Here is a 20,252-nt window from a genome sequence, read left to right on the forward strand (position 1 = left end):
GCGACCCGATTTTACTCCGGCCCGATTCACTTACCTCTCTGCTGATCCAATTCCTATCCGTTTTTGCAAATGAGGGAATGCAAAATAGGCAGGGATGCGATTCACAAAACAAATTTTGCGAACCGACTGGCCAATCAACTCAAGCGACTGCTGGGGACCAATCGCAAATGTCCTTTCTGACTCTCCAGCTCCATTGCCACCCTGCTCTCTGCCCTCCTGCTTTTCAGCCCCGCCTCGCCCCCTCCCCTCCCGACTCTCCTCTTGCCGCCCTGCTTTCTGCCCCGAATCCAAACTCCCTCTGCTCTAAACATAGAAACATAGAAAATGACGGCAGAAAAGGGCCATAGCCCATCAAGTCTGCCAACCCAACGGACCCACCCCCTAGGTTTGCTTTCCTAGAGATCCCACTCCTAACGACCCAACTCCTTAACTCTACCCTCTTAGGGATCCCACATGGGCATCCCATTTACTCTTAAAATCTGGCATGCTGTTGGCCTCGATTACCTGTACCGGAAGATCGTTCCAATGATCGACCACTCTTTCGGTGAAGAAATACTTCCTGGTGTCGCCATGAAATTTCCCGCCCCTAATTTTGAGCGGATGTCCTCTTGTGGTCGTGGGTCCTTTAAGACAGAAAATATCATCTTCCACTTCAATACGTCCGGTGATATATATATTTAAACGTCTCCTTCCACGCAGTGCGAGCCTGTGTGTTTAAAGCAGGGCTGCACTACGCAGTGCAGCCCCGCTTTAAACTTGCAGGCTCGCATTGCAGGAGAGTAAGGACCAGTGAGTTGAAACAAGTTTGTAGATGAGCAAGACTAGCAATTCATGGCCTACTGTATCCTGCATAACTTGACACTAATACACAGAATACTTCTCCCTGAAAAACTGGAGCCACAAGACGGGGACACAGAAGAGGAGCTTTCAAGACCTTTATATTTTGCTTTATCTTCATGAAGTGAATGAAAAATAAAACTTGGATTCTTGATGATCTTATTTAACTGTCAGCTGTTTAAAAATAACTCATTACTTCTGCTGCCGCCGGGAATCGCCCTTCAAGAGAGTCCAGGCTCCCCCCCAAAACCCCCAAGCCCTAAAACAGAGCAGATACGAACAACGCATGCGCAGACCATCTACAGGGAGAAAACAGAAGGTCTGCGCATGCGTCTGGATCGCACAATTGCGATCTGTGTTGGCGGATGGGGGCATTCCTCCGATCGCTTCCATTAGAATATTGCTAGTTTCTGAATCCATTGGACTTGCCCGGATCGGACACGGATCGGTCACATTCGGGCAGGTTAGTGAATCCAGGCTAGCCCTTTAAGTTTTGAGAAACTTCATGACTTCAGTTTAGAAAAATGCTGAAAATGTATTTCATTGTTCAGGCTTTTACGCAAGATTGACAATTTTAAAAGTGTAATGTTGGACTTTGGAATGGGATCAGTGCAATATGTTTCACGGGTGGAAAGTTGGAATTTTAAAGTATTGTTTAAAGTATTGTTTTGTAAATGAATGTAAGTTTGTAAGTCGCTTAGTTTATTAAGCAGATTATAAATTATTTTAAATAAATAAATAGTGCTCTAGATCATGGTAGAAACCTCTATGGCCGCTTAATTAAAAGGGTTAATTAATGTATGTTAGCACTGTACTGCCAGTTTTTGCTGAAAAGGGTACATTTGTAGCATTTGGGTATCTTTCAGTTGGCACAGTCTTTAATTCTAAGTGAAATGAAGCTGTGTGTGAGTGAGATTATTATATCTCCACCTAAATTCCAAATGTGTTTTGAATGTAGCAGACTCCCATTTAAACTACTAAACGGTTTGTTTCATAGTCATTACATTTTTTTAATTGATTTATTTGTTATATTTACATAACAAAAACATAGGTATATCCAGTTCAAACATAGCATATATAAATGCTCATCAAATAAAGTCAAAGGCAATAATTATCAATGATCAAGTCCACATTAAATGACCGCGAGTGCCAAAGCTTAAAAGAAAAAATAATATAACAAAATATAACATCTTGGCAGGCTAAGAGATGTGGCACATTCTTTAAATCAACCATTACACTCTCCAGCAATCAAAATAGTAATTTAAGAAACTATCTGCAAAGGTTTATTTCTAAGAAAATCTTCTAACTGATTGGATCCAGAAACACATATTTGTCACTTGCAGTCATTACATTTTTTTTTATATGTTTAATCATATACTGCCCACTTCTTGGAATTTTCTGGCCTTCAAAATACTTACCACTCTTGTATGTAGGTGGTCTGCTCTTTCAAGCAAATTGGATGACTGCACATGTCCTAGAAAAGTATTGTGTGCTACCTATTTCAGACTGCAGTAAAGAAGTGTAATTAATGCTCCTTAAATCTGTAGTATTGTTTTGAATGATACTTTTCTGATATATATTTTTTTTAAAAGCCCATTAGTTTTCTTTATGATATTTGAGTACTTTTCAAAACCTTACAATGCAATCTTTCCAGAGAGAGAAGGCCCAGAGAAGAAGAAGATGAAAAAGGAAACAGGAAACAAGAAGTCCACACCAGTCAGCATCCTGTTTGGTTATCCTTTATCTGAGCGCAAACAGATGGCTCTTCTTATGCAGATGACGGCAAGAGACAACAGTCCAGGTGATACCAACCATCACTGAGTTAATTGTTATCATTCTGTGAATTCTTTACTTAATTTGTCCAATGATCATTTTCAGTTAATTAACGTTCTAAGCAGTGCCTACTGCCATATGAAAAAGGGATTATTACTATTCTGAGTGTAGAAGGCAGAAATGCAGAGCTTTTAAGGTGTAAAATACCATAATCACTTACTACAGGAAACTGATTTTGTAAATATTCTCTCTTTCAAGAATCAATCTGTGTATGCTTTTGACCTGGATTGTGATAATTGTATTACTACTACTATTTATCATTTCTATAGCACTGAAAGGTGCACACAGTGATGTACATTTAACATACAATAGACCCGGTCTATTTAACATTTAACATGCAAACTTTTCCGGTCGGCGGCACACTAAGTGCAGTACCCCGGCCGAAAGGTGATGCAGTGACATCACGCACATGCATGACATTATCACGTCAACATCCGCGCGTGCGCGGAGGCCCGACCCCGCCGTTACAGGGATCCGTGAGGTGCAGGGAGAAGAGGAGAGATGCCGGCCAGGAGGTGAGTCGTCCACGCCAGCTGATTTCCTACAGAACGTGCCTCTCGCCACAAGTTCACCCAAGAGGCCATATTAGTTAAAAGTTTGAGAAGCACAGTTTTGTTGTAAAGTATTTACAATAGACTCTCAGTCAACCGGCACTCTTGGAGATTGATAGATGCCAGATAAATGTAGTTTCTGGTTGTTTAAGAGTTACTGTTAAAAATAGGCCTAACCAATGCTATAGCCCATACTATGCCATACCATAAACTGTTCCAGACAAACTATCAGACATGTGGTAGGCAAAGAGCGGGCTTACTTGTGGCATGCCAAGTTTACACTTAAAATTTCCACCAGAAATTGATTTTTTAATAATTTAAAGTATTTATTTAGGATTCTTTTTATTAAGGCGCACTATTGCATCTTAGCGCGCGCTAAAAATTAGCGTACGCTAAATGCTAACACGTGCTAATGCATCCATTATATCCTATGGACGCATTAGCATTTAGTGCACGTTAAGATGCACTAGCGCGCCTTAGTAAAAGGACCCCATACTTATTTAATTTGATTTCTATCCCTTTCTCCCGGGAGCTCAGAACAGGTTACAAGTTAACATTCACAGTAGGTTACATTGAACAGTACGTTTGGCAATACAATACCATCCACTATAATAAAAACCCTTAGCGTACATGTGCACTAAAATCTCCGTGCCTCCATGCACTGTGCTTCCATGCCACGCATATGCAGTGCCTGCCTCAGCTGATTTCCTGCTTTCTGCACCGATCTCCGACACCGGCTGACTTCCTGCCATCTGCCTACGCTGCCAGGACACCTCTTCTTCTCACCCCCGGACCAGCAGCAGCAGCAGCCGTGGTTTCATCAAGCAGCCGCTCGGTATTTGCTAGATCAACCCACTTCGATAATGCGAGGCAGGCCAGCCTAGCAAAAACCCCGAGGCTGCCCACTGGACAGGGGGAGCAGGACAAGGAGAAGGGCTACTGCTGGACAGGGGGAGCAGGGAAGGGGTGCTGCTGGACAGGGGGGAGGTAAAAAGAAGGGAGAAGAGCTACTGCTGGACAGGGGGAGCAGGAAGCAAAGAAATAAAGAAAAACCTCAGCGCCCCATTGTGCTAAAAGTTTACACATCTATTCTGGCACAGATACAATACATGATGATAAGACTGGGCAGTACAGTAACTTAAGGACAGCTTAGGATGGGGACATTCATAGGAAATTCCTGGGGAGGTATTTCCTTGAATTTTTTTTTGCTAGTTGCTTGAGTTTCGGTTAACAGAGAGTCTACTGCACCTGGAAGTCTAGATCCGACTGCTGTTCTGTTTTGGCTGAAGCAAATGTTTTTTGATTTCCTACTGAGGATAATATTAAAACTTAAATTATTGGAAGGATAGTTCAATGTTGAACTCAAGCAAGTGTTGGAATCTGTTTTGCCTCACAAATATGAAGCAGTTGTTATAGAATGATCAAACAGGATGGCTTCAGTTTTTAAGTAATGTATGTCACATGGTTTATTAGCTATAATCTGTATCTTTTTAATTTTGAAGTAAAATAATGGCAGATACAAAGCAGACTCTGAGGGTCAGATGTTCAAACTCCAGGGCTATAAAGCTACAGTGCTAGAGAAACGCTGGCATAATTTTAGCGATAGATGGTCAACACTAACATATAGATTTTATATGCACACTGTTGGTTTTGAGCATCTGTCACTAAAGGGTCAGAAATTTCTGTGACATGCCCACAAGAGATGTGTTGTGTCTACCACACAGCTCTTGTGGGTATGTCTGTCCAGGGAACTCTGACCGGAGGTGGGGTGGGGATCCCAGCCCATACTATACCATCAGGTGGAAGGAGGGTCTTTAAGCTTGGAGGAGGCGACCCAGCCCACTAGACCACTGGGCTTATTTTTTTGGTGCGGAGAGGGGATCTTTTGAGGGCTAGGGGGGAACCAAGGGGGCATTCTTGGAGGGCTCGGAGGCGGCAAGAAGACTTGAAGTCAATGTGCTGTGGCTTTAGGTTCCCTGAGGATTTTTTGCAGATCTGAGCTCTAGCTTTTACTTTCCTGTCAGTGCCTGAGCCAATCAGCATTTAGACGCTGGCAGGAAAGTAAGGCTATGAAAGCTGAGACCTACTGTAAAAGTTTGCATGCTAAAGTTAGGCATTCAGGGCCTGATTCTCTAAAAGTGCGTCCTGATTTTAGGCAGCTGTAGGCGTCCTACAGCTGTCTAATCAGCCAATCGGGATGCACGTTTTTTAAAAAATAAATGCTCCCCAGGCAGGCCTGAAGGCGCCTCCGGGAGCCTAGGGAGACCCGCAAGATGCCTAAGCTCGTCTAAGGGCCTTAGGCGGGCCTTAGGCTGAACCTAGGCGGCCCTACGCGTCTCCCTAGTACATGAGAAGCTTAAAATGTAGGCCAGCAAAATGCTGGTCTACATTGTAAGTAGATGCGGCTGCTATATTTATTGCGGCAAGGGATCTCTCTGCCGCTATAAGTATAGCGGGCCACGGCCTGTCCGATCGCTGGGAGGAGGGTGCCCAATCCCTCCTGCCCGAAGACGCACCCTCCCGACACTACCGACCGCCCCACCCCCGACACTACCGACCGCCCCCCCCCCGACATTACCAATCTCCCCCTCCCCCCCCGACAATATCGGTCGCTGGCAGGAGGGTGCCCAATCCCTCCTGCCCGAAGACGCACCCCCTCCCGGCGCTAACAACCCCCACTCCACCAAACCTGTTCTTACAGATGGGTCTTGCACGTCGAGCAAGCAGGCACGCCTCGTCGAAATGAGGCGGGCCCGCCCCTTCCCGCCGAAGCCTAAGGCCTGATTGGCCCAGGCTCTAGAAGCCTGGACCAAAAGGCCTTAGGCATAACGGGTCCGCCCATCCCCACTTAATCTAAGGCCTGATTGGCCAATCAGACCTTAGACTTAGTAGGGATGGGCGGACCCGCTATGCCTAAGGCCTGATTGGTCCAGACTTCTAGAGCCTGGGCCAATCAGGCCTTAGGCTTCGGCGGGATGGGCCAGGAAGGGGCTGGCCCGCCTCATTTCGACGAGGCGTGCCTGCTTGCTCGACGTGCAAGACCCATCTGTAAGAACAGGTTTGGTGGAGTGGGGGTTGTTAGCGCCGGGGGGGGTGCGTCTTTGGGCAGGAGGGATTGGGCACCCTCCTGCCAGCCACCGATATTGTCGGGGGGGGGAGATCGGTAGTGTCAGGGGGGGCGGTCGGTAGTGTCGGGGGGGGGGTGCGTCTTCGGGCAGGAGGGTTTGGGCACCCTCCTGCCAGCGATCGGTCAGGGGGCCACGGCCCGCTATACTTATTGCGGCAGAGAGATCCCTTGCTGCGATAAGTGTAGCGGGCCGTGTCTAATCTAACCTGATTCTCTAACCCGCGTCTGTAACATGGACGCCGGTTACAGAATCGGGGTTTAGTTTAGGCCGATTCTGAATAGGACGCCTCTCCCGGGCGTCCTATACAGAATCAGGGCCTAGGTGTCTTGCAGGCCTCGCCTTCAATATAGGCGGCCTGCCTGGGGAGCATTTTTTTTAAAAAAACGTGCATCCCGATTGGCTGATTAGACAGCTGTAGGACTCCTAAAGCTGCCTAAAATCGGGACTCACTTTTAGAGAATCAGGCCCTCTTTGCTGTGCATTATACAGAGTGCTCATTTCAGTACTAATGAGTGCCTCGTAATGCATTAGTATAGGATTATTGATGGCTGCTTCTATTCTCGGTAAAAGCCACCGAGAACCCTTTTGAACATTAGAGGTTGCAATTACCATATATACTCGCATATAGGATGAGATTTTTGAGCCAAAAGTAGGGAAGGGGGCTGGGTGCAGAGCTTGACAGGGAGGGGACAAGGGTGCAGAGCCTGGCAGGGCATCCCACTTGAATATTAAGCCCCGTCTTATATTCGAGTCAACCATTTTTCCTCCTTTTAGGGGGGAAAAATGGGGGTCTCAACTTATATTCTGATTGACTTATATTTGAGTATATATGGTACTCTAAAACTAGACTGGCTACAACCAGTTTTACTTAAATGGTATGCTTTTAAGCAAACACCCCCCCCCCCCCCCCCCCCCCCGATTTGAAAATGACCAGATTCATTGTAAAGACTGGAGGAGAGTGGCTCCCAACACGTCAATGAAAAAGGAAATAAACCTTGGTAATATCAGGGTTTCTGATATTGTAGGGTCTGACCATGCCGAATTGTCGGCGCTGGATTGTCGGCGCGCTGGCATCTGGCGCGTGATTGTCCCGTCACCGACCATTCTCCCAGATACTTACTTGCATTCAGTGACCAAAGTGTTCTCTTATTTTTTGACAAGATATGAACCTTTCAAGGTTGTCAACTGGAATTTCCATACAAATTAGGTAATAGGTGACAGATCATCATTCAGTTTTGCTACAGTTAACTGTAATATGCTGCAAGCTCTCTGCATATTTGATATGGGACTAAGACTGGATATAGAAACTTGAAAGATTATTTAAATAGTTTAAAAATGCGTACGTATTTATTTCTTCCAAGGCAAAGGTAGAAACATTACAAGAAGCACAAATTTTAAATTGCTATGCCTAAAAAGCAAAGCACTCACTAACATTAAAATTTTTTGCTTGCAGATTCTACCCCAAATCACCCTTTGCAGACAACCCCAACACAAAAAAGAACTCCAAGTTCATCCACTCGACAAAAAGACAAGGTTAACAAAAGAAATGAACGTGGTGAAACTCCTTTACATATGGCAGCTATTCGTGGAGATGTCTCCCAAGTAAAAGAATTGATTGGCCTAGGTGCAAATGTGAATGTAAAAGACTTTGCAGGTAACTTGGTTTTGTGATGAGTTATTTCACCATACTGTATTGGGTTTTCTCTGCATTTAAGATTTCCAGTTGGAGAAGTTTAGTGCACAAAATGTATTTGGATTGGGGGAATTATCACAATGTATGATTTATTCTTTTCTATTAAAAAAAATCCCCATTTGAGCAACATGGAAAAACCCCTAGTGGATGCATCTGTATGCTGTGTTCAAATTATACTCATATAAAGAAGATATGGGGCAGTCAATTAATGAAGATCAGTATATTTGAATACCCCAGTAAAGACAGTTTCCGCAGGTCAGAATTGGAACAGGGATATATGTGTCTGAGATCTTACAGGAACTGCTGGGCACTTTGAAACTTTGCTAGTTGTTTTTCTTATTAGATAAGCAGTCTGCTCCAGACTGTTTATTTCAGAAAATGATAACACTACTTGATGTGAGGCCAGCATTTTGAGAAATTTTGGTGTCTCAACATCAAGTCTTCATGGATGGATGATATCATGTGATGGATCCTAAAGGGAGAGGTGTCCCCAGCGTAGATCCCTCTAGAATCTTTGGGAAGCTAGCCATGTAGAATGCAGTTTCCTACTTGTTGTCACATAGGACCTCCTTCAATTATTATTTTAACATTACATTACATTAGGGATTTCTATTCCGCCATTACCTTGCAGTTCAAGGCGGATTACAAAAGAATTATCCAAGATGTATTACAACAAGAACTTACAAAAAAAAAATGGTCATTTTCAAAAAGAGTAAGAAATGGGTAAGGTTATTTGTTTGGGGTAGTTGGCTTTAGTGAGAGGTGGATGTGACCCATCATAGAGCCATGGATACAAACAGGAGAAACTGCCTTTACGCCGGTGAACAGCAAATACAACAACAAAGGTGACCAATTGGTGTTCAGTCTCTTTATTTGTAAGTAGACTTGACACGATCGTGTTTTGGCCCACAAAGGCCTGCTTCAGGGGTCTTATGATCAATTTGTGCAATTTCCATAAACACTTCAATACATACCATAGTAAACTATAAGTCAACTGCAGCTCTAATGAACAGCCGTATTCATGTAGTTTTTCAATGACATTCCCTATGTGCGGGCGAGCGTTGTCATGAAAAATGAGTGGCCCAGCCAAGAGCAACTGAGATCGGGTTTTGTGCATTTTTTGCAAAAAATCATGATAATACACTGCTGTGACACTTCTTCCACATGGAACTTTGTCTGTGATGATGATGCCTTCATGATCATAAGCAAAAATCATCATTTGTTTGACTTTTGATTGAGCTCATCTAAATTTTTTTGGTCGTGGGGAAGATGGAGCTCTCCACTCGTCATTGAAAAACTACGTAAATATGGCTTGGAGGTTTTACCTCATGCTCCCTACAGTCCAGACATGAGTCCACCAGATTTCGATCTTTTTCCAAAGTTGAAGCAGCCTATGCGTGGACATCGTTTTGCATCTCTGGAAGAGCTTTCTTCCGCCGGTACCCGAGCCATTTGGCAACTGAACAAAACGGTGTCTTGGATGGAATAATGAAGCTTCCCGGATGTTGGGACTTGGTCATTGCAAAGTAGGAAGACTATATTGAAGGATTGTAAAGAAATACTTGAAAAAAAAAAAATAAAACATGTAAATTAAATAAAAAATAGTGTGCATTATTTATGAAATGACCCTCGTACATTGGTACATATAACTTAGGGTTCTATAGCACTTTTTGGTAGCAGGGATACCTAAGAACAGTGTTTTGGTGAATTGAGCTGGACTTTTAGAGGAGAATTCTATATAGAATACCTTTACGTTAGGTGCCAGTTAGGTATTTCAGTGCCAAAATGGGGCAAAACAGCGCTTTTGCACTGTTCTATAATTGGGTGCCTGATTGTTTTCATGCATAACTGCAAAGGTGGTGTTCCCAAGGGAGAAGTATAGGTGGATCATGATCATTCCCATGCATGCAAGTTATAAAATACTTTCATTGTGCACCAAGTGCAGCATTTAAGTATGCCCATTTTCAGCAGTCATAGACATGGCATAAGTGGTTTTGACTAAAGCTGGGCAATTACATCAGTTTAGGTGCATTAATGTGCATTATAGAATACCAGAGGAATGCCCTAACGTATTTGAATTTGACCCTAGACACCAGCTTTTGGATGCCCAAAAGTTTAGGCACCCCTTGGTATATCCCACAATGCTCAGATTCACCAAGGAAAATTATTTTTTATCTCTGAATCTGCAAATTATATAGTAGGATTTAGAGCAGCAAATCTACACGATGTCTGCTTACATCTATTAACAGCAAAAAGCCGTAGAAATCCACTCTTGATTGGAAAAAGTATTACACACAAGATTTATCATTTTATTAAAATCTGGATGCAGTGACCTGTAAATAAGATTTAATTGCATTGTTCTTTGACTTGCTTTTCTAGGTTGGACTCCACTTCATGAAGCTTGTAACATGGGTTACTATGATGTGGCCAAAGTTTTAATCGCAGCTGGAGCAGATGTGAACACACAAGGGCTAGATGATGATACTCCATTGCATGATGCTGCAAGTAGTGGGCATAGAGAGGTAAGTGTGAACTAACTTAGTGATAAAAATATAATACATATCTCTAAAAGACAAATCGGCCTCCTACTTGTAACAAAAATATTTTCTTCTGAGTTTGTTTTTTTCTTAATTTTTTTTCTGGTGCACAGGGCATATGAGTCCTGTCAAATGGGTTACTTTCCCAAACTGCAAGTCTTTGCAGAAGGATGTCGTCTATATTTTTTTCAGCTCTGCCTTCTTCCTAAGTGGGCTGTACTGCATCTCTTCAGTTTTTCCTTCTGCAAGCGAGTTGAGAAGGTGTCTTTCTGATCTGTTCTGAATATATTCTATTATTTTCGGTGTTTTATCTGAATTTGGAGGCTTTTGGTGCTCAAGAGGACCCCAGTAGCCTTGGAGCAGCTCTGCCTGGGAGAAGACACAGACTCTGAACAGAAGTCTGCAGCTAACAGGGCTTCTCTTATAGGGAACCTATTCAGCTGGCCTGCATTTTCAGTTGTGGAGCTCGGGATCCATTCCCATGGAAGCTAGGTTCACTCCAGATTTATCAGGTACTTGAGCACAGGCTGTTTGGCACCGTGGCAGTCCGGGAAGGGCTTTAGTGGGTGCCGGCTGCATTTTCCTCCCCCCCCACACATTGCTGTGCATGGATCCATGGGGGTCTGAGGTCTCGGTCTAACTTCGGTCCAACTGGCAGCCAGAAGATTGCAGCATTATGGACCCTTTCATATCCTTGTTTGAAGCAGTGGGCTTCTCTACATTCCAGCTGCAGCGTGAGCTGAAGCAGGCAAAAAGCACCAGTACAGCATAGTGTGTACAGTCTATTATAGCCTATAGGAGAATCGGAGGGTCTCAAAATCAATATTTTGGTGGATTCTGGGGCTTTCTATAGAGTTCATCACCTCCAAAACCCCTTACCAAAATTTTTAAAACTTTAGTAAAGCTTTCCCAGGCCATTTTCTGGCACCAAAACGCTGCCACTGAAGCCATCTTGGATTTCCCAATTTTAAATAAAAAGTCTCTACCTGCCTCAAAACACCTTAGTTTGGCTTAAAATTGAGTTTAATGGTCTCCTTAGACCTTTCTACCCCATATCGTGCTAGACTTGCACTGGATGACAGCCTGAGGCGCGTCTGTGTGCCACACGCTGTGGAGCATGTGAGGGGGGCGGGAGCCATAGGCTTAGCCCCCTCTGGTACCTCTAGGGTGGGGAATTGCAGGTGGCTCATTTTTTCAGGGGAAAAAAATCCCTTCCAGAGCCCTTGGATGGTGACTTGGTGAAGTGCGATGTGTGGATGCCGTGGAGCCCAACAGAAGACATGGTGAGTCCCTGAAGGGTTCCTCTGGGCTTCCTGCTCAGGGCTTTACCCCAGATTTTATGAGTCTTATGTGGAAAGCTTACGTAAGTTGTCAGAGTCCTCTTGCGCCATCAGAGGGCCCACTGGTGGCTGCATAAGGAGGTTTATCCTCACAATGCGCACTCTCACCAGAAAGGGTTTCCGATCAAGAATCAGAGCAGGACTGGGGAGATTGGGGGTCAGAGTCCATGTCTTTACTGTTATAGAATGAATCTTCACTTTTAGGAGATTCGGGGTCTCAGGCAAAGGCCGGAGATCAAGAGGCAGTGACCGCCCTTGACCAGGGGAAGGACCTGACAGTACATCGTCTTTTCAAGCTGACAGCCTTGCTTGAGATTATTACTGACTCTGAGAGAATTAAACCTTGAATTCTTCAGACCTCAGCAGCACAGTGCTCCATTATCATCTCTTAAGACTCAAACAACATTTTTTCTCTCGCATCCTGACATTACTATGAGAGACCCTGGAAGACTCCTTACAGGTTGCTAGGACTATGTCAAACCCCATGGCTTCTGAATTTTAGCAGCTGTTTGCCAGCCTAAAGTGGATTCATTGGTAGCTCACATTTCCAATCGTATTTCTCTACATAGTAAAGAAGGAGTAATTATAAAGGATGTGCATATTTGCTGGGTGGATATTGTCCTTAAAAGGCAATTCAAGGCCCTGGCTTTGGGGTTTAAAGCAGCAACAGCGGCCTTGTTTGTGGCATGCTATCTTGATGCAATAGGAATTTCAGGCTGTGTATTGCAATGGTTTGAAGGTTTTTAAAAAAACCGAACTTATCAAGTTTATTGTGAAGAATAATATTCTCATGTTTGGAGTAACAAATGTGGAGTCCTCGGGGTTCTCCACTTTCTCCTTCTCTTTTTAATATTTATTTGGCATCTCTGGGTAATAAACTGTCAAAATTAAGTTATATAATGTAGTTGATATAACTATTGCAATTCCTATTGCCTCTTTAACATCTGATACTCAATATTTTATATCATCTGTAATTGTGCTTATTGAGCAATGGGCCAAGGAATATAGATTAAAATTAAATTCTAAAAAAACAAAATATTTTTTTACAAGTCCAACTAATAAAATTAAAGGGACTTTGATGCTAAATGGAATTGATTATGCTATCAATTCTGTTATCAAAATATTAGGAGCCTATTTAGATCGATCTTTAACTGTTGATGCTCAACTTGACGCTTTAGTTTAAAAAAAAAAAAAGTTTCTTCATATTGTGGAATCTTCGTACTTTAAAATCTTATTTTATCGTCCTTCAGACTGATAATGCAATCATTAGTCTTAAGTACATTAGATTATTGTAACATCATTTACTTAGGATCTTATAAGAAAATTATCAAGAGGATATGAATTATTCAAAATACAGCAGTGCGTTTAATTTTCAATTTGAAAAAATTGGAACACATGACACCTTATTACTGAAAGTTACATTGGCTCCTGGTCGAGGTGAGAATAATTTTTGTTATAAAACATTGTTTGGGCGTGCTCCATACTATCTTATAAATCATTTTGATTTATCAGAAACTAATTGCTCTACATATAGTATCTTTTTATTCTCCTTCCCATCAATAAACGGTTGTATATATCAAATATTTATTGATAGGACTTTATCTTTTCAAGCAGGGAAATGGAATAAAAGCTTTGGTGGTTTGACCTCTTCTTCTTAGGCTTTTAGAAGATCATTAAAACTTATTTGTGTGATAAATATGTATGATCAGATTAGTCAATCTTATTATAACAGGACTATGTATCTTTGATGTAAAGTCGCTGTGTGTTACAGTTCTACTTGGCACTCCACCAGAAGAATATGCGGCGGTTGCAACTAGTTCAGAATGCAGCGGTTAGACTACTTTGTGGACTGAAAAAGTTTGGTTGTCTTTGCTTCAAGGTACTCTATGGCTTAGCCCCTAAATACATAACAGACCTCTTCTCTTTCAAAACCAACAGACACAAGCGAAGCTCACACCCGAACTTTGTTTCTCCACCAGTTAGAGGTTGCAAATTTAAAAGTCATCACCAACATCTTCTCACACATCAAGCAACATTATGGGGTAAAGACCTTGAACAATTACTCGTGCCCACTACCTGTGGAGAATTCAGGAAATGCCTAAAAACACATCTGTCCCTGAAATACTGAGGAAACCAACCTATTCAATCTTAGTCCTCAACAAACGATCGCAAGAACCATCAATCACTATGTCTGTACTTTGTTTATTCATTCTCTGTAACATTTCTAATTGTAAACCACATAGAACTTCACGGTCCTGCATTATATAAACTGTTATTATTATTATTATTATTGTAAACCACATTGAACCGCAAGATACTATGGTATAAAAATAAAGCTATTATTATACCAGATTACATCTGACTCTCACGACAAATGACAACGTTTACACCCAGCTGGTAATGGCGGGAGTTGATTATTTTGCAGATGTTCTATAAGACTTAATCAGAGTCATGAGCACGGTTTCTACTTATGCTATCTCCACTCGCAGAATGCTCTGGATCAGGCAATGAGCAGGAAGTTCTGCTTTTAAAGCCACTTTGGGCTCCTTTTACTAAGGTGTGCTAGCGTTTTAAGCGTGCGCTACCCCTGCGACAAAAACTAACACCAGCTCAATGGTGGCGTTAGCGTCTAGTGCGTGCTAAAACTACTAGCGCAGCTTAGTAAAAGGAGCCCTTTGAGCAGGCTTCATTTTAAAGGACAGATGCTTTTTGGTAAGGGTTTGGATGATGATATAGTTAGTGTGGCAGATAGTCACCCTAAAACTTTGCCAGACAGACTACAAGCCTCTGAAGGGTCTGGTCACACTAATTTTCAAGGCTCTCGGCATTTTTGTCAGTACTCGGGATTTCTTCTGCACAGAGATGGTTTCAATGATCATGATAGAGTTTTGGAAGCACCGGGTGACCTCAATTCTCTGGTTCTCATGCTGCAATGGTCTCTAAGAAATCTCAATATTGCCACAGATAGGAGGTCAGTTATTGGTCTATTAGGAGGCTTGGGTATAGATCTGCTTGGATTGCTGGGCACTAACATCATTCAGGGGGGCTACAAACTTGAGTTCTGTAACCTGTTCTGGATCTATATATGGAATCTATAGCCGGACAGTCAGAGTCTGAGTGACGATAAAAAGGCTCTTAAATATTCAATCCATACAGCCCATGCTTTTTCAAAGACTCTGGCTCAGGCAGATACTCCATATACTTTATAGTGCCCAAGAAAGTCTCAGATGATTGGAGTCCAATCCTGGATCTGAAGTCAGTCAATGCAACACTGAAAGTGCCTCAGTTCTGCTTAGAGATCATTCAATTGGCCATTGTGGTTATGATGATAGGGGAATTTCTAGCATCCCTAATTTGATGAAGGCTATTTTCATATCCTCATATTCTAGGATCACAGGAAGTATTTAAGATGCCATGTGCTGGGGAGACATTTCCAGTTTCCCGCAGTTCCTTTCAGTCTGGCAACAGTGCCGTGCACCTTCACCAAGGTGTTAGTTGTGGTGGCAATGCATCTCCGCAAAGCGGGGATACAGGTGCATCCATACTTGGATGATTGGCTTATCAGAGCTCCGTCGAAGTCAGAGGGAGAAAAAGCAGTGGCACAAGTGGTCCAGCTGTTGTCATTTTCCAGAAAAGCCACTTGGTACCAACCCAATACCTGGAGTTTCAGCACAGCAGAAAGCCATGTCTTTCTTCCTGAGCCATGCAAACAGAAGATCACAAGACAAATTTCAGATCTCTTGAAGATGCCAACTCCTTCAGCTTGGCATTATCTCCAGGAGCTGGGGTTGATGGCAGCAACCACAGAGGTTGTGCCTTGAGTAAAAGCTCATATGCGCCCACTCCAGGACACCCTGTTGTCCTGAAGGTCCCTGCAGATGGATTCACTTCAGATGCCGACGGCCTGAACAGTAGAAGCACAGCCTGCATTGGTGGCTCCAGCCTCGTGGGTGATCTTGATGACAGATGCCAGCCTCTATGGCTGGGGGGGGATCATTGCTGTGGTCACTCAGTTCAGGGACAGCATACCCCCTCTCAGACAAAGGGTCTATAAACCAACTGGAACTGTGAGCCATCTGTCTGACATTACAGATGCTGGGGAAATCTCTGGCAGGAAAAGCGGTCAGAGTTTTCTCAGTCAGTGTCACAGTCTATAAGAGCATCTGAGTACCTGGATACTATTATAAAATACTAGCACAAATCAGCATTGGCATGCCAAACTTTACCTGTGCCCACTTAAGGTGAGTTAATGGCTGGCATAAATGGGCCACTGTATTTTATACAATGCATTTGTCAGTGTGTATCGGTAGGTCCATAGGGGCCCAAGCTCTGCCTTCATGTACTTCCGTCTCACAGATGTGCAGTGTCTCCTACTCTTGCCCTTATAAGTGACAAACTAGGTTCCATTGAAGCACACATGTAGTGCCTAATGACTGCACACAGTTCTAGAAATACATATCCTTTATCTTCCTAATTCTAGAAAGTTGTGTGCCCAAATTTCTGAGTAGCATTCAATTTGTAAATGCAGCTTATAGAATAAGGGTCATTTGCATGTGTAACACAGTGAATTAATTAGCTGCTAATTGGCCATAATGATCAATTGGCTGTAATTGGTGTTAATTGGCAGTTTTACCTGTATAATTGCCCCTTAGGGCAGGATTCACTAACCTGCCCAATTGGGCCCGATCCAGGCAGGTCCAACGAATTCATGAAACTCTAACATGCAGATGAGGGCAATTGGAGGAATGCCTCTATCTGTAGGCACGGATCGCACTATAGCGATCCCCGCGCATGCGCAGACCTTCTATAGATGGTCTGAGCATGCGCGGGACCTCTGGGCCGTCGGAGTTGTTTTGTTTGGGGGGGTTTTCTTCTTCTATTAGCACAGCTAGGGAACCTCCTCGAAAAAGACAGCCAGCCACTTCCTTACCTGCTTCAGCTGAATGCTTCTATGAAACATCTCTCCAGTGCCTGTCTCAAATTACCCAGCTGAAGTCCCTGTTCTCTTCCCCCGACGAGAGGGTTTGCTTTGCTCCTCTTGTCCCTCTTAGATACCTCGAACTGAGATGCTACCTTTGAATCTATCAGCAGAAAAGGAGCTTTCACTCAAACGGAGCTTTCACACATGACTACAACGTGCCTGAGACCTCAGATTTTTTTGGGGGGGCGATCGAAGAACTTTTGGGAGCTCGTGGTTTTAGCCCGCTTAAGCCCATGGGTTAAAACCATGGGCTTGCAGTGCGGGGAAGGATGGGAGAGTTGGGGCAGGCAAGCAGGGTGTTCGTGTTCAGGGCTGGAAGGCAGATGTGTTTGGGGCAGGCAGGCAGGCATATTTGGGGCTGCAGGAGGCATTCAGGGCAGTAGGAGTTCAGGGCTGACAGGGCAGAGAGCAGGGCTGCAGAAGGCAGGGCAGTCGCAAAGGGTTTCAGCGACTAGTCCTCAGTAGTCGCTTTTTTTTCATCGGCCAGCCCAGTCGGTGTTGCAGGGTTTTTGTTTAGTGAATCGCGTCCCTGCCTACATTTGCATGCCGTTGCTCTCATTTGCATGCGTGGATCGGAGGATGGTCGGAAGACAGGTAAGTGAATCGGGCCGGGGTTGCTAATGGCGGAATAAAAATCACTAATGTAATGTAACTATATCTCCCTATACTTTTACCCTTTTCAGGTCATTAATGTGTTTGACTGTAATATTCTTGTTCATCCCCACTCTATTCCGGAACCATTGGGTTATTTCTTATACTCACCAGGACTTGTAGGAAACCTCATATTTCAGAGACTTAAAATCTACCCCTCTTACCTCAGCACTGTCCCCTCAAGAACCATTTTTTCCAGGTTGTAGGATCTTGTATTTTTCTGTACGTGTTTATTTTCATCAAATTGTACTGTTTTCGTTTGTGGTTTTCACCCTCGTGCTGCAGAGGTTCCTTGCAGGGACAGCTCTTGACTGCGGAAGACTGCAGAAAGTTATTAGTGCACCTTCTGAACAGCCTGCACTTCGGATTGGGGCTCCGGTATTATTCTCATGGGAGTTGGCCTTCTCAGATTCGTCCATTAGTGGGTTGGGCTTAGGCTGCATAGTTAGATGTTCCTGGGTTCCTGCAGGTAGAGATGTTCCTGGGATCTGGGCCAGATCACATTCCTCCGTCAGGCGTCTGCGCAGCATGTCCAAGGATGGCAGAGGTACCCGGCTGTGAAAGTCAGGCTGGTGGGGCAATCTGAAGATTTGCAGTCCAGCTTTCCAGTTCCCTAAGGCAGAGGATCTCCCTGTAAGCAGAGTCGGCTTCTATTGCAAAGTTTTCCAGTCAGCACATTGCACAGTGAGTACAGGCTGCCAGCCTTAATCAGTGATTTTGGAGGGCCTAAAAAAGGGATTTTTCTCAGTTTCCTAGTGTGCCCTAGTCCCCCACCCCCACCTCTAAAATCACCATTTTCAAGGGATCCTGTGCTTTTCTCGGGCTATTTTAATGTAAAATTGGCACCTGTGGTGGCCATCTTGGATTTTCCTGATCTGAAATAAGTTATTTTTAGCTTCTGCAAGCTTCGTTTTTGCAAGAAAACCACTCCGATGGACTCTCCAGGGCAGGTTTTGGTGAATCCATGCCTTATATGTGGTGAATGGTTGTCAGGTGCGCGGCCATGTTCTGTGTGCACTGCAGCCAACGAGGGGGGCTAAATTTGTCCAGACCCTGTACCCTCATCCTCTGAAGGCGGTCTTCCCGCTGTTTCTGCCTGTGGGTCCGACAAAATGGCAACTGGGGGCCGCAGGGAGTGCGCAGTTACCACTCAAGGTAAATATCTCACATCCTCCAAGAGTTCCAGAAAGAGTCCACAGGAGGCAGCTCCTGCTCTAGAGGATGGGTTTTCCACCGGTTTTGTTGATATTCTGAATCAGGTATATTTAGCTAAAGAATCCATGCCTGTCTCCCTTCCACAGGCGTACTCACTAGCCATGGGAACCCCTCTTCCTCTGGGTCGAGGTTTTTTTCTCCTTTCCCTTATTTGGGATCCCCTTTCGTTCACTGGCTATGCCTAACCATGCCTCTATTTATGCTGACAGGTACTGCTGCGGCAGGAAATGTAGCCATCTTTGCGGATTTCCAGGACAGGGTCTGGGTTGAGTTCCAGACCTGGGGGTGGATCCCACTCTGTGCAGATTTTTCAAGCCTGCGCATCTGGTGGATTTGATCTCCTGAATCCCTCCAATAATTGAAGCTGGAGGCTTGATAGCCTGTCCCAGCAGAATGTTCCCTGATGGGTTACCAGAAGCTGCACTCTGCCTCTTTTCTCTATCATCTGACCTGGTTCGAATTCTCACGGATATTTGGGTGACGCCTGAAGGCCCCGTGATAAGTGCTTGAGCCATGCCAGTTCTATCCCACGGTGGACGTTTTCCACCAGTGATTTTGCTTCCCCAAAGGTGGACTCCTCATTGGTGCAGGTTACCAAGCGCACTTCTCTCCCCTGTGTCGGGGGAGGGGGGTCTTTACAGATGTCCAGGACCATCGAGTGGATTTCTTTCTTCAGTGTTCTTCAGTGTCAGTTTAACTCAGTGGCCGCTGGCATATGACCTCTTCCTTTGTTGCCAGGGCGTGCCATTCTAAGCTCTGCCATGCTTCCGACACTATTATACGCTGGGACCTGGATTTCCTAGTCTCTGGGATGACTCTTATAATGATGCCCTGTATGATATGTTGAACATCTTCTCTTTCATTTTGGCTCGCAGGATGCAGTGCATCTGACAGTGATGATTCATCCTCTACAGCAATGGTCTCAAACTCGAGATGATTCATCCTCTATAGCAATAGTCTGAAACTCGTGGCTCAGGGGCCACATGCAGCCTGCCAGGTACTATTTTAAGACCCTCTGTATGTTTATCATAATCACAAAAATAAAATAAAACAGTTTCTTGATCATATGTCTCTTTAGCTATAAATGACAATATTATTATTAAGACTTAGCCAAAAGGAAAGATTTATAAACCATAAAGATTTTTTCCTCATTCAAAATTGTCATTTCTTTAATAAGACATTAACTGGTTTTTCTGAGGCCCTCCAAGTATCTACAAATCCAAAATGTGGCCCTACAAAGGGTTTGAGTTTGAGACCACTGTTCTACAGTGACTTTCATCTAGTTGCACTTCCAGGGGCAACTTGGATCTGGTTAGTGTGCAGGACCGCAGATTTAAGTCTTTGCCTGTGAATAGGTTCTGCACCTCAGGGGCTTGGGACACCATGCTTTTCTTTCCTTCAGGCATTCTCATCTGTTCTTGGGGGGCCCAGCTGGCCAGCGTTCCCCTCCATCTGCCAGACCGTGGTTTAGCAGTTCTCAGTGCCA

At 44.0% G+C, this 20,252-nt stretch overlaps 1 protein-coding gene across 6 annotated transcripts in view; it reads left to right on the top strand.

Annotated features, from left to right (window-relative positions):
- ANKRD12 (ankyrin repeat domain 12) overlaps positions 1-20,252 on the top strand; it is a 245,661-nt gene that overhangs the window by 135,085 nt on the left and 90,324 nt on the right. For all 6 annotated transcript variants that reach the window (XM_033934050.1, XM_033934047.1, XM_033934052.1 and 3 more), the window contains 3 exons: positions 2,492-2,638; positions 7,803-8,003; positions 10,422-10,564. In XM_033934050.1, the coding sequence (XP_033789941.1) occupies positions 2,492-2,638; positions 7,803-8,003; positions 10,422-10,564 (491 nt within the window). The remainder of the gene's footprint in view (positions 1-2,491; positions 2,639-7,802; positions 8,004-10,421; positions 10,565-20,252) is intronic.

The sequence above is a fragment of the Geotrypetes seraphini genome, chromosome 2 (genome assembly GCF_902459505.1).
Source record: "Geotrypetes seraphini chromosome 2, aGeoSer1.1, whole genome shotgun sequence".
Lineage (NCBI taxonomy): Eukaryota > Metazoa > Chordata > Amphibia > Gymnophiona > Dermophiidae > Geotrypetes > Geotrypetes seraphini.